Source organism: Megalobrama amblycephala, linkage group LG10 (assembly GCF_018812025.1).
Source record: "Megalobrama amblycephala isolate DHTTF-2021 linkage group LG10, ASM1881202v1, whole genome shotgun sequence".
Taxonomy (NCBI): domain Eukaryota; kingdom Metazoa; phylum Chordata; class Actinopteri; order Cypriniformes; family Xenocyprididae; genus Megalobrama; species Megalobrama amblycephala.
This window is the reverse complement of record NC_063053.1, coordinates 38,135,108-38,150,781: the sequence shown is the minus strand read 5'-3', so window position 1 is coordinate 38,150,781 and position 15,674 is coordinate 38,135,108. Positions and strand designations below refer to the sequence as shown.

General features: G+C 36.3%; 1 protein-coding gene across 1 annotated transcript; it reads left to right on the top strand.

Annotated features, from left to right (window-relative positions):
- Positions 1-4,229: 4,229 nt before the first annotated feature.
- On the top strand, positions 4,230-5,024 carry LOC125277579 (interferon alpha-inducible protein 27-like protein 2A). Its single transcript, XM_048206058.1, has 4 exons — positions 4,230-4,363; positions 4,441-4,473; positions 4,580-4,741; positions 4,877-5,024. The coding sequence occupies exons 1-4, from the start codon at positions 4,354-4,356 to the stop codon at positions 4,960-4,962; spliced, it is 291 nt and encodes a 96-aa protein (XP_048062015.1). The 5' UTR covers positions 4,230-4,353; the 3' UTR covers positions 4,963-5,024.
- The last annotated feature ends 10,650 nt before the right edge of the window (positions 5,025-15,674 follow it).

Below are 15,674 nucleotides of genomic sequence, written 5' to 3'. Positions count from 1 at the left end.
TGGTTGACACAGGAAGCACCTTTACGTTAATGCAGGAAATCCTGTGGAGACAGTTAGGAGGTGAGGCAACAACAAGAACATCAGACCCTCCCCAAAAGTTCATCATGGCAGATGACAAGGTTCACCAAGCTATAGACCAGAGGAACATCACCTATAAGTGGCACATAAGGTAAGCAAATTAAATACCTTTATAATGAAAGATGCTCACTTAGCATTTCCTCTTTTGGCTGGACTGGACATTTTGAGGGCTGCTGGTGCCATTTTGGAGCTCGCTCAGTATAGATATGGCCTGGAGACAGAAGAAGGTTATATGTATTACCCTTTCTACAACACTCAGATGCCTCCGGAGTTTCACCATGTCTGCTGGTAAAACTAGGCTCCACACTGCCACTCTACACTAGTCTACACTATGCCTTACCTCCAACCTGGGAAACACTACTCATTCCCCCTCAACCTCTAGATGCTCCATTTAATCAAGAGGAGCTGCTAAAGCTGATGGCTGTCTGGCTGCATGCTACCTCCAAGATCCTGAAGAAGACAGATGTAGAAAACACAAAATCATTTTGTCAGATGGAGTGCCTATAAATCTCGAGCTTACCATGTTTCCCTCTTCAAGAAGAAGATTATTGAGGAACACGTGGACCTCTGATGCTCAAAGACTACATCATCAAGCCCCCTTTTTCGCTTGGATGTCACCGGTCATCCTGGTCCCTAAACCGGATGGAACATATAGATTTTGTGTATACTACTACAGAAAACTTTACAGCAAGACAGTCCCAGATGCTTATCCCATGCGTCTTGTACATGATATGCTGGAGTCCATGGAAGGAGCTGTGTGGTTCAGCACCCTGGATCTCCAGTCACGCTGTTGGCAGGTGGAGATGGAGGAGAGCAGCAAAGACAAGACAGCTTTCATTACCACCAAGGGGCTATACCAATTCCGGTCTATGCCGTTTGGGCTCAGAAATTCAGCTGCCACCTTTCAGAGACTGATGGAGAAGGTTTTGGCAGAAATGATGACATTGACGATATAATTGTCTTCTCCAGATCATTGCCAGAATACACATCACATCTAAACATGATATTACAAAGACACACCCGGGCCAATCTTGCCCTCAATAATAAAAAAAGTGTAATTTCTTTAAAAGACAGCTGAAATTCCTGGGCCATATTGTCTCAGAGAAAGGAGCTGAAGTCGATGCTGAAAAAACCAAAGCAGTCGTTCAGTATCCTCCACCCAGAGACCTAAAGGCGCTTCAGTGTTTCCTTGGTTTAACTGGCTGGTATCACAAATTCATACCTCATTTCGCAGACATCACAGCTCCCCTCAACAATCTGAAAAAGAAAGATGTCAAGTGGCAATGGACCCCCGAATGTCAGGCTAGCTTCAACAACATCAAGTCCTTACTTTAAAGTCCACCCATCTTAATCCAACCAGACCTCAACCAGCCATTCCAGGTCCATACCGATGCCAGCAATGTGGGACTGGGTCCCTGTGACCTGAGGGAGAGAGAGTAATAGCTTATGCATCACAAACTCTACACGGAGCGGAGCTTAATTACTTGACGTCCGAAAAAGAATGTTTGGCAGTGGTATGGGCAGTGGAAAAATGGAAACATTATCTGGAGGGAAGACGATTTGATGTGTATACTGATCATGCCGCCTTGGCCTGGGTATTTAACAGCTCCAAGACCAGTTCCTCTCTGACCCGTTGGACCCTTCGATTGCAGCAGTTTGACTTTCAAGTCCACCATCGGAAGAGCTGCCTGAACTAGGGACCTAACGTGTTGTCTAGAGCCCCTGGGCCTGTAAAGGTAGAAGAAGCACCTTGTTTGGCAGTAGCAACAACTAAATATTCTTCAGACATTCCCCACTCACTGGCTGAAATAGCACAAGCCCAGGAGAGCTTGTGCTGTGAGTCGTCTAAAGCCAGGAGAGTAAAACACCAGAAAATTACCTCTGAAGAACATCAGGGGGTGTTATATCGACAAGTTCCAATGAGGAATAGGAACAAATTTCAGATGGTTGTCCCTCATACATGGATTTCTGCATTACTCCCATGACAATCCATTGGGTGGACATCTGGGCAGACTATAAGCCTTGCTGAGGTTGTTAGAAGTGGCTTGGTGGCCGTTGGTGCAGGCTGACGTCTGGAATTAAGTCAAGGATTATGAAATCTGTCAAAGATATAAACACGATATTTTTAAACCTAGTGGTCTGCTACAGTCAACACAAGTCACAGAGCCTGGTCAAATCATGGGGGTGGACCTTATGGGACCTTTCCCATGCAGCAAAAAATGAAACACCTACCTGCTAGTAATGGTGGATTACTACTCTAAATGGGTATAATTGTTCCCCCTACATGATATTAAAACACAAAAAATTGTGAGAATGCTCAGAGAGGAAATTTTCACCAGATAGGGGGTCCCGAAGTATCTTGTGCCTGACCGGGGTTCTCAATTTACTTCCAACATGCTGTCTGAATTGTGTAACATCTGGGGAAGCATCCAGAAACTCATCATGAGTTATCATCCACAAACAAATCTGTCAGAGAGAATAAACAGGACATTAAAAACAATGATAGCATCATATGTGGGGCAAAACCATCAGTTGTGGGATCACCTGTTACCTGAGTTCTGCTTTGCAATCAACTCAGCCTACCAAGAAACTACTGGCAAAACTCAGGCTGAATTGATGTTGGAAGTGGAAGTACAAAAAGCCAGACAAGCGAGGTATTATAACTACCGGAGGAAAGATGCGTAGTTTCAACCGGGAATATGTTATTGGAATATACTGCCGCCTCACTTGTGGAGTTTTTCTGTGTGTTTTTTTAAACTTTGGACTGCTCTCCAGCAAGGATTTTAACAGTGTTCCATTGCTGCATTGGTTCTGCTCTCGGACATTCATTCATGGACATTACCCGGTGAGACTGATTCAAAACATTAGATATAATTTATTTGGACTTGAGGAAATTTCCTTCTCCCATACACTCATTTTTCCCATTCTTACTGTCTGTGTTGTGCTTTAATATTTTTATAATTGTATAATACACTTGGGTGTTTAAAACAATTTGAGTGTCAGTCTTTTTTTTCTTTTCTTCTTTGTGGAACAAGTGTTACCCTCAATTTTGTGGTGTACTCTCCATTCGGAGTGTTACACTTTTATGGTCTTGATGACACGCTATGCTTTGTCACCTGACCTTCGTCGGCCAATAGAATTGGTGTGATTTCATGCATGCTTCTGGCACCGACGCACACTGAAAGCATTCCCATAGCGTCAACAACCATGATGCAGCGTTGAAATCCCTTGAAGGGGAACATTGTGTTTTATGGGAATGAATGGATAATAAGCCATGAATCTAAAACCCCTGCTGGGTCTGAATATGCATTGCCTAGTAGGGTTCAAAGGCCAAATTTGTGTTGGTTTCTCGTAGTAACTACATTGCATTAGGGTGCTCAGAAAGATCTTGGTATGAATAAATAACCTTATTTTTGTTTACAGTAGTAGTGTTTTAACTTCAAAATAAAATACAGTAATTTCCACATTTTTACTGTAAACTAGAAACTTTAATACCGTATTTTAATTTACAGATAAAAAAAATAGAGATCAGGATTCTCCTACAATTCTGTATAGACAACTAAACAAAATATCATGCAGTTTACTAGAGGTTCTGACAAAATGTTAATTTCTGCAGTCTATTTAAAATGTTTAAATTATTTGAATTAATTATTTAAAAAAAAAAACTGGTTTGAATGAATGATTCAGTGACTTCATTTGTTTCATTACTGGGTGAATTTTTAACAGTTCTTTCTCGCCCCCTACTGGCGTAACAGTGTATTTGATACAATCTTTATTTAAAGCATCAAATTACCGTCACATTTGTTGTTTTTTTTAAGCATCAAAGGTGTGGCACACATCCAGTGCCGTTATATGGACTCAAAGAGATGGATTATTTTCCTAAAAAACATTTTGTGTTTATCTGAAGAAAGAAAGTCATATGCATCAGTGATGGCATGAGAGTGAGTAAATGATGAGAGAAATATCCCTTTAAAGCTAAATTCTCCAAGTGGTACTCACTGCAGAGACTATGAGGGCCAGCTCCACCTCTCTGGACGTCCAGTGGGGTGGATAGATAGAGTTTTGGGTAGGGTTAGGGTAGGATTAATGTGTGGTTGTACATTCGCTCCTCCTCACTGGACCTCTAGTGATGGGGAGCTAACGTAAGCTCCACCCATTTGCTCTGCAGTGAGCACCTTCTCAAATACGCCTGGCAAGTTTCATTTCTCAAAAAGCCTCCACCCACAGAGCTTTAGCTCTGACTCACACACTCACAAGGGCTCAATTCAAGAGAAGATGGGTCTCTGTAAGTACCTTATCATTTAACTGCAGCATTTAGCAGCATTACCAGGAATCTTACCCACATTTTCTCTTCTATATTAGTGACGTTTTTCGCCGCAGCTGGTGCTGGAGCAGGTAAAATCTAACAAAACAAACCAACTGTAATTTAATAATCTAATATTAAAAATTCTAAAATAGTCGCATAGATGATGTTTATCAGTTAGTTTACACTGCGTTTCAGCCGGTGCAGTCGTTGCTGCTCCAGTTGTTCTGGGGACTGTGGGTTTCACCAGCGCCGGGATCGCCGCAGGTTCTTACGCCGCATCAATGATGTCAGCTGCCGCTGTGGCGAATGGAGGGGGGGTCGCAGCTGGAACAATGGTTCCAGTTCTACAAGCTGCTGGTAACGCAGATGTCACGATTGTGGAAGATGACGTACAATAAAGTCAATAGAAATAAATATGCATTTGATATTTCATTTTCATAATCTATTCTGCACAAACAGTCCTTTTGGGCTCTGAAAGTGTTTTGTCTTTAGGTGCGGCTGGAATCCCATTTGTGGGTCAGGCAGTTGTGGGCGCTATAGGGGCCACTGTGGGCACAGTTTTGCGGTTCTTTTTTTGAGCTGACCATGAGTCAGAAATATTCTGTTTCTGTTGAATATACAAATAAAATTTTCTTCATTATCGCACTGTCTGCGCCTCTTCCCTAGTGAAAAAAAAGTATACTTTTATACTTTTAAATATATTCCCTTTTTTCTATAGTAAAATGCAAATATACTAACAAAAAATGTACTATCATTAAATATATAAAAAGTATATTAGTATCATATTTTCACAATGCAACTTTTAACACACTTTAAAATAATTGTACTTTAGTATATTTTCTAAAAAATATATTTTGAAGTGTAAGTTCAGTTTATTTTTTAAAAGTGTATTTATTTGCACTTTAATAAAAATGTATTTGAGGTATATTTTAACAGTGTGCTGAAAATGATCATTGTAACAATGCACTGAAAGTATATTTAAAAAATACATTATTTAATATCCTGAAGTTGTAGTGTGTCTAATGTTAAATTTGAGTATATTTTTTAAGTTTACTTCTTCATCCTTGGAATTAATTATATTACTTGTGCTATTTATTTCAGTATGAATGCATTACAAGCCCATTTAGTATATGCAGTGTAGCCTATACAATTTCCAAATATGTGTAAATGTTTATTAAGTTTACACTGGCAGAATCATTTTACAGCCGTACACACAAATTTATATTAAACAACACACCAGCAGCACAAGTAATGCGAAAAAATATGTCGAGTGGTTAAACTTATCGGAATTCAAATGTCTCTTCAACTTGGTCTGTGACCAATCAGATTTTGTTGCTCACTGCCTTCAGCCAATCAGAGCTGCTGACGTCACGGTCGTCGTCTGAATCCCCTCGCTCAGTCACTCAGGTGAAGTATAGACCTTTTTTTTTTTTTTTTTTTTTCCATTCTTTTTTTTTTTTTTTTTTTTTTTTATTGAAACAACAGTAGGGGAATACAAAGACATTTGAATATATAAATCAAATCAAAATTCTGTATCTTATATCACAAATCAATCATGTTTCTATTACATTAAGTATCCTTTTCAACAGTTTAGATGTCTTAACAGCTTTTCGATTGTTCTGTATTGATGTTAGAGAGTCATAAAAAATCTTCAAATCAGTGGAAAATAGTCTACTATTTGGTACAGTCGATATACATTTTGCTTTATGTATATGATATTTTCCTAATAGAATAAGAAGTTTAACTATATTATCCATTTCCAATAAACCAGTATCACAATCCATAAACAAGACCATTACATCAGTTATAGTGACAAACTTGTAAAATAAGTCAAAAAGAAAAATAGAAACTTGGGACCAAAATGTTTTTGTATAATTACAATTGAAAAATAAGTGTACAATTGTTTCAGTTTCTTCTTCACAAAAACTGCATAGTGGCGAAAACCCTTCTTTAAATTTACTAATAAAATTGTTACATGGATAATATCTATTTATGATTTTAAAGTGAGTTTCTTTGACTTTGTTAGGAATTACAAATTTATTTATATCTGACCACAAATTCTGAAAAACAAGGGAGTGATAATCCTGTTTCCACCTCACCATTGCCTTAGGTGAAACACTTTTTTCTTTGATTAATATTTTTCTGATATACATATTATTAATTTTTTTATCCCTAATGGAAAGGCCCTCAACAGTCAGAGCAGGAAGAGAACCAATTACAGGATTATACATCTTTTCGTTTTTTATAAGATAGAGTAGTTTTGGTGAGATACAATGAATGAGTTTTAAATATTCTTTAAAAGATATATTTGTCCCAAGATAATTAACTAAGTCATTATAATTATATAAGTCACCTGACTGATTTATTAAATCTGTAACAAAAATTAAGCCTTTGTTAAACCAGTCATTCCAAAAAATTGTTTTGTTTTTGAATAATATATATTGGTTGTTCCAAATTACACAGGAATGGGGAGAGAAATTATGTTTGTAGATTAATTTCCAGGCATTCAAAACTTGTTTGTGAAAATTGGACAACTTAATTGGGAGTTTAGTACATTTAAAATCACAGGTAAGTAGAAAATTAAGACCACCACATTCTTTGAAAATTAAATTGGGAATAAAGAACCATGGAAAGTTGTTATCACAAAGACAGTGCTTGATCCAGTTAATTTTAAATATATTATTGATAGTGTCAAAATCTAAAACATTTAGTCCTCCTTCTGATGAACTTCTGATTATAGTTTTCCTTTTAATATACTCCGTCTTGCCTCTCCAGATAAATTGAAATAAAATTTTATCAACTGCGGCACACATTTTGGAATCTACATAAAGAGACAATGCAGGATATACAAGTCTGGAGATCCCTTCAGCCTTGGAGATCAATACACGACCTTGAATAGATAAATTTCTTTGGAGCCAACAGTTAAAAATATTTCTTGTTTTTTGTAATCTCTGCGAAAAATTCTCTGTGATTCTCTCTGAGGCTGATTTACTAATTACAATACCCAAGTATCTAACTACCTGTTTAACCTGTATTCCAGATATACATGAGTCTTCTAGTTGGTGTACAGCCATAATCTCACTCTTAGATTGATTCACAGAGAGACCTGAGGCATCAGAGAATAATTTGAGTGCCTCCAGAATCACAGGGACCTGATCTTTGTTTTTCAAAAATAAACAAGTGTCATCAGCAAGTTGACTTATAGTTAAAGTGAAATCTCCTATCTCAATACCTCTAACTTGGGAGCAATGCAGAGTGTAAAGATTTAATGTTTCAGCTGCTAATAAAAATAAAAACGGGGAAATAGGGCATCCCTGTCTAATGCCTCTTCGGATAACAAAACGAGAAGACGTACCACCAGATAAAGAAACACTACTTGAAATATTATTATAGAATGTGTGCATCATATTTGTAAAGGTTGGGCCAAAACCAAAGTGATTAAGGGCCTGATACATGAAATTGTGCTCAACGGTATCGAAAGCCTTACAAAAATCTAAAAACAAAATAAGAGCTTCCTTGTTTACTAAATCTGAGTAATCTAAAATGTCTAACACCAATCTAATGTTATTTGAAATACTTCTTCCCTTCATAAATCCAGACTGTGTGACAGATATGATTTCCTCCAAACAAGGTTTTAATCTGCTGGCAAATAGAGATGCTAATAATTTGTAATCCGAGTTAAGGAGTGTGATTGGGCGCCAGTTGTCTAAGTGCAAAATGTCTTTATTAGGTTTTGGAATTAGTGTAATTACTCCCTGTTTCATAGATTCTGTAAGTTCCCCATTTACTGCACACTCATTGAACACATTCAAAATAAACTCTCTAATATCTTCCCAAAAAACTCTGTAAAACTCAAAAGGTAAACCATCGGGTCCTGGGCTTTTGTTAAAAGGTGTTTTTTTAATGATATCATCCAATTCTTTCAATGACATTTCCTCCTCACAAAGGTTTTTACTATCTATACTTATACAAGGGGTGAAAGGTTGTATCTTATTAAAAAATATATCGCTTAAATCAGGGTTAAATGATGATGTATATAGTTTTTGGTAAAAGTCTGAAACAAATTTTGAGATTATTTTGTCATCTGATATAATAGTGTCATCAATATATAAAGAGGAAATTTTTTTAAGTTCGGCTCGTTTTTTTTCCAAATTGAAAAAGTATGAAGCGTTTTTTTCTCCGGCTTCTAGCCATTTGGCCCTAGATCTAATGAAGGCCCCTTTAGCCTTTTCTATATAGAAGGTGTCTAGTTTTTCTCTTAATAGGTATAAACGTTCCTTCTCTGAATCATTTGGATTGGCAAGACAAGTAATATGGTTAATTTCTTTTAATATAGATTCAAATTGTAATCCTTTTGATTTTAGAAGATCTTTACTAAATTTTATAGAAAACTTTCGACACTCATATTTAAATAATTCCCAATTTAAGGTATGAGAAATATTAGTATTTTTTTTAAAAGAATCAATTATGCCTTTAATACCCAAACAATAATTAGAATTGTGTAATAAAGAGGTATTTAATTTCCAGTACCCTGGTTTCCTAAATGAGTTACAGTTAAGGTCAGAAATTTCTAACTCAATACCCGAGTGATCAGTTAAAGGTGCACTGGAAATAGAACATGATTTAACAGAAGAAATCAGACTATCAGATATTAGCCAAAAATCAATACGTGATTTTTGTGTCAAATCAGATTTGAACCAAGTAAAGGAAGAGGAAAAGTCATTATGTAATAATCTATGAATATCTACCAACGAGAGACTGGAACATATATCACTAATTATTTTGTTAACAGTGGTAGTGCTATATTTTGGAGGAAATCTATCATAACATAAGTCAGGAGCCTCATTAAAGTCCCCGCCCATAATTAGCGATATAGATGGGTATTTTATTTTTAAAGTTATTAATTTGGATGTTAAATCTGTAAAGAGACAAGTTATTAAGACTGGATCTGTTAAAGCCATAGACATTAGCCAAAATAACAATGCTTTCCCCAAGCTGGATAACAATAATTAACCATCTGCCTTCATTCGAGCAATGTGATTCAAGTACAGTGTAATTAAAGTGCTGATTAAATAAAATCATAACCCCAGCAGAATTATTGGAACCATGACAGTAGATAATTTTACTCCCCCATTGATTGGACCAGAAACTTTCATCTTTCACACATGAATGCGTTTCTTGTAAAAAATAGACATCTCTGCATTTTGATTTACAAAAAAGAAATAAAGCTTTACGTTTGGTTAAGTCTCGGATTCCCCTAACATTGAGTGAAAAACAATTCAACTTAAATGACATAAAAGAACAAACAAACAAGAACTTGTAACCAAAATCTATTGTTTAGTAAATAAAACTAAAACTTCTTAACGGATTGAAGTAGAAAAAAGTAAGTGCAACACTTAACCAGACCTCCTCACTGTAGTAAGAACCAGCTTAACATTTCTCTAGTCTAGGTTGGAACCCTAACAAGAAACAATTCCCATGAGGATGAAAAACCTCACTACAAAATATTAAAGTCACTGTAAAGGGTCATTATATGTTGTCCACTGTAATTTTCTTCCCGTCGATGATGGCAGCTGAACCCTGAAACCCTGCACGTTTACCTTCCAGTCTAGCTTGGTTCACGAGTGGCCACAGTTTATTTCGAGCTTCCCTTGCGCGTTGTGTTAAGTCCTCCGTTATCCTGATATTCTTTTGTTTGAGAATTTCGGAGCGCTTCGCGTCGGCCCAGATGAGGTCACGGTGCGTGCGAGAGGTGAACTGCACAATAATGCGACGAGGCTGAGTAAGTCCTTTCTTCCCAAGCCTGTGGGCCACGTCGATGGAAGACTGGAGAACATCTGCTAGACATGGTGAAACTAAACGCAATATTTCCATCACAGCCATCTTTACATTTTCACCTTCCACTTCAGGGATACCAGCAATCCGTAGGTTCCACCGTCTTTTGTATGCCTCCAATTCATCCAGTTTTTCCCAGAGATGCTTGTTTTCAGTCTTTAATGACGTAACTTGGTCCTTCATCGCACTGGAGTTAGTAACGGCAAGATCGGCCTTATCAGAGATCGCGTCCATTTTAGTTCCAAGTTCAGTGATGCGGTTTGAGTTACACGAGACAGAATTTTCAATTGCGGTTAATTTCTCTAAAAAAATCGTCTTGTTTTTTCCCTAGTTTCTCAATTGCTTCCAAGAGAACTGCATTTGATGGTTCTGTAGTGTGGCGTCGCATCTTCGATTGTGGACTCTTGGTGGGAGTATCAGGTAATAAAGTTGAAAGAGCAGCTTTATCCTCCTGCACAGGTGCCGTTACGTAATCATGCACACGTTTCACTGCTAAAGCATCTTCCATTTGTTGCGATGAGGAAAATAAATTTTATGACGAGACCGAACCGAACTGTTATAACCGATAGAAAGTGTCACATCTCAAATACCAACTAGCAGGCTAATTTCCAAGAAAGTGCGTATAGGAAACATCCATCATCCTCAAGAAAAATAAGGGTTCTTAATTTTGTCAGATTAATATTTAACACTGTCTACTCACATGAGGACAAGTTAGATCAAGAATTGCACAAAATAGTTTAAGAGCAACTAACAACACGACTTACACAGGCGCCATCTTGGCCCCGCCCCCCTAAGTATAGACCTTATTTACCAGAGAAACAAGCGCGCCGCCATCTTTATAAAATTGTCTTTGAACTTCCGTTTTGCGGTAGCTCTGTACATTTCTATGGCATCGCTGTCAAAGAATAATTAGTTGGTTAAGTGGATTTACTTGTTGTAGAGTTAATGAAAGTTATCATGAGCATTGTTATGTTTAAAGCAGATGTCTTAACAAATGTCAGTAGGTCGGGAAGATTTTAAAACGAGCAGTTCATTCATAAATGTAATATCGCTGTGGAAATACAAACCGGAAGTCAAAAGACAACGAGCGCAACGCTGAAAAGGGGCGGGGCTATAAGGTCTATAATGTCGCAATGTATAATTTATTTAATAAAACACTGAAAGCGCAATACATCGCTCAATCTTGGGGATTCTGACCAGTTCAATCAGGTGACATCGCAGCCTGACCGTGATGGCGACGACAACCGGCTAATCTAATGGCCTACGCGATCCTGAAAGAACCGGAGAAAAGTGCTGCTATTGGGAGGTGAGTTGTAGTCTACCAGTTAACAAACTTTATTTTCTTTAACAAACGGAGAGCGATATTTCGGCTTGATATCTCCTTTTTGAGTTTTTGTGTGGTGGTTTATGGCACATGTTTGTATGCAGCACCAAAACATTCATATGATTGGTCAAATCGGCCCGTATTCTGTACGATATTAATTCATAAAGTGTTTCATGCTTGACTATGTATCGAAAACAATATCGACATGCCATTCTGATACAGTTCCCTGCTGCTAATCCTCATTTACTGTTCAAAAATAGTATTGGTTCAATGCAGGGGCGTAGGAGCCATTATACGTGGGGGGGACACGTCCCCCCCACATTTCAAAATCTAAGTTTTGTCCCCCTCACTATTTCCCAATGTCAGATTTTGTTTTGCATTGCCTGCCTATCTCTGCCGATTTCAGAGTCTCCAAATTAATCCATTCTGCAACTTTTAAATGCATAATAAAATTTTTAAAAACGAAATTGTAGGCTTAAGTGCAGGTTCCGAAAGTTGGACGTTTTGTCGCTATGGTTACACACACACGCACGCGCGCGCACGCACGCACCAAATTGCGCTCTTTTATATGGCAAAAGTGGGAGTCATAGAGCAAAATAAGTAGACTAGCACCAATTAAGTTTTCGTGCACTATATTCAAAGTCATCTGAAGCCATTCCATAGCTTCATGTGAGGGACAGAAGAAATATACATCGATAAGTTCACGGTCAGAAACTTCCCTCCTCTAACGTTACAGCTGTCAATCATTCAGCATTTAAACAGCGCGTCGCGTTCGGTAACGACAGTCAGCACGGTAAAACTCTCCAATATGATATATTCCCATTATAATACTTGATATGTAGATAAAGAGCTGTGGATTTGCATAAAATGACTTTATCTTGCTGGAGTTTATTGCTGTTTCTGAACGATGTCATCATACTGGCTACAGGATGTCTGTTAGATCGGACTATGAATTCGTGTCACACGCACAATAACTGGAATTTAAAAATGAAAGAAACATATGATTAATAAACTGTTAGATACAGTCAGATGTACACAGGGATTCTCTTTGTACCGTGAACTTTTCAATGCGCAGCACAACTGCGCGCTCTGACTCGATATTGCTTCAAGCGCATCATTCTGCACCCGGGATGCGCATTAGCGGTTTTTTGCTGTTGTTTTGAAGCGTTTCATATTATCATGGTTTTGCACACTGAAAGATTATTAATAGCCTATTTTGTTCTGTCGTATCTATAGCTTGTTGCCCCATAAAAAAGCTGCACAATACATTTAAAATAAGCGTCTTTTAATGTTACATTAATATAAATACATATAATTATTCACATATAAATCTAATTTCATAATACAAATAGTAATTTTAAACTTTTTATTAACATTTGGATTTATAAAATTACTGTGCAAAGTTTTTAGGCTAGAATATTTTTTGCTGCTGAATTATATACTCGCCTAGTTTACTATTTATTGGTCAACTTATGAATATATTTTTATTCATTTGTTATTTAATGAGATGTTGTGTTTAGTGCATTCTGGATTGGTTAACAAATCAAAGATACAGGCTCCCACTAATAAATTAATTCAACAAAGGTAACTTCTTTTGCTACTTATTTTTAATGGTTTAAATGTGTACTCTACATGACCACTTATGAACTATCATTTAGCCTACTATATGTTGTGTACATGACTAATGTGCCCAACCATCACCAATAAATAAATTACTATTAGAGCACAAAATTGTTTACAAGAGAACAAATTTCTTTATTGATCTAGTCATGTAATTTTGCTCTCAGAATACACCAGATTTATGCATTTAAATTTCAAATGTACAAAATTCCTCTAGGGACCCCCCTAGAGGAACCGATGTCCACCCACCACAGTCTCACAAAATCCTGTCGGAAACACTGCAATCCGTTCCCAAAAGTCATTAGAAATTAGCATTTAAGTGCTTATATAATACATATATATATATATATATATATATCCTGGGTATCCCCCCCCCCGGCATTTACTGTCCCCCCAGGTTCAAAATCGCTCCTACGCCCCTGGTTCAATGTAGGATTCAGACAGACCATTGTAAACGTGAATAAAGAGTTGAACATGCTGTCTTATATCTTTCTGTCAACAGATGCTGTTCTTCACGAGTCTCTGCGGTCATCATTGTGCCATCAGACACAATGAGAAGCTCATCAGAAAATGGAATATAATGTGTAATTTGTATTTGTGTATAGAGGGTCACCATGGTCCAATATATTTTTTTTTTCTTTAATGAAAAACATGGTAAGTTTTGCTGAATCTAAGTTTAAATAAAAACCATTGGATTTGTCAATGAAATATGTCTCTTCATTAGTGATGTTGTTACATTTTATTTATTTTAATGGCCTTGAAAACAAATGCATTCAACTTTGGGAAAATGTGTTAAACTGTATTTAAATAGTAGCACAACTGTATTGTGTGAGATTATGTCATTCAAAGTACAGTAGTCAACATTTGAAGTGGATCAAAAAAGTTAGGACAACTTTGATTAAAGGTTTTGATCCGCTTCAAATGTTGACTATATTATACAAAGTATAAGTAATAACAAAGTGTATTGTTATTGACTGCAAAGTGCGTAATGTTTAATATTTGGAATAAGCCAAAGGTACTGAGCATACAGTATATACTATTACCTGTAAAATAATATATTCAGTGTATATTGCTTGTGTTTTCTGAAGACACTCGTAATTATTTCGTAATGTACTTAAATCACAAATAAAGTGTACTTATAACAGAAATAAAGTATACTTATAACACAAATAAAGTATACTTATAATACAAAGTATATTATATCAAAAATATACTTTTAACACAAATAAAGTATACTTATAACACAAATTAAGTACACTTTAATATCACTAATCAAGCATGTAATTAGTCCCTACACAGACATATACTTAAAGTGTACTAAGTATACTTGAAGTTGTTCCAATTTAGCACACATAAGTATGCTAAATATACTTAAAGTTGTATTTTAATACTACCTAATTTCAACTTAAATATACTTAGTACAAAATTAGTTGTTTCAAAATAGCACACTTTAAATGAACTAATCATTAACACACTTGAAATATACTAATAATTAGTCTTGCTGCAAGTATACTCAGTATACTTTTTTTTCACTAGGGTTGTGCATGTGTAATAATGACTTTAGTCAGTGTCTCTTTACTTCGCTCTGATTACATAAAGTGTGTGTGTGTGTGTGTGTGTGTGTGTGTGTGTATACTTAGAAGGGATAAGGGAAAAACAGTTCAGAAATAAAGTCAAGTGTTGTATGTGGCGAGGGGCGTGGTTCAGCAAGATTAATTTAGATTTGTTTGTAAAAAAATAATAGAAAAAAAATTATTTGTAAAAGTAATATAAACAACACATCTTTATGATCGGATATTTTTATTTTTAAATACAACATTGAATTATTAAACAATTACATTTTATGTATTTTCTAATTAACTAACTACACTTTTTGAACAATTATATTTTTAAGGAGTGTATTGGCAGTGAGTCAGTGTGCCACACCAAGAAAAGTTTGTAACAATAAGGCACAATGTACTGTGTCAAGTGACACCTCGGTTTTAAATTATGCATTGCATTTTGTGTTTTAGGGTTACAGGGTTACAGCTTAACGGATAATGTCCTGGCAAAAAATGACCAGTACCTTTTCTGTTTTTCTACATACATTTTCTTACAGTCTACCTAACTGAAAAACAATTATAGGTACTAGGTAGGAAGCTAATAACATGCTGTATCATAAATGAACACTTATTAATGAGCAATTGCAACTAGTAACTTAATTCACATTTTATGTGTGTATTGTATTCACCTTTCTCTAGTTCTCTTTAGGTTGATGTGCCGCTTGGCTGGTCCTGTTTTCTTCTTTTTGTCCTGTTTTCTTCTTTCATTTGAATCACTTTTCAAAAATTGCTAAAAGTTGCTAAAAAAAAAAAAAAAGAAAGCTAAATTTGTTGCTTGGCACTTTTTGGAAGAAAAAAAAAAGTTGCTTGGGTAGTCAGCAATTTTGTTGCTAGATTAAGCCGACCCTATCCTCTTCCTTCCTTATCCTGAATCTTGCCACATTGTAATATTACACCAGTTGTCTGTATT

Coding starts and splice junctions, on each gene's coding strand:
- LOC125277579 (XM_048206058.1), top strand. Junction 4,474..4,579: donor CGCAGCTGGTGCTGGAGCAG/GTAAAATCTAAC, acceptor ACTGCGTTTCAG/CCGGTGCAGTCGTTGCTGCT. Junction 4,742..4,876: donor TCCAGTTCTACAAGCTGCTG/GTAACGCAGATG, acceptor TTTTGTCTTTAG/GTGCGGCTGGAATCCCATTT.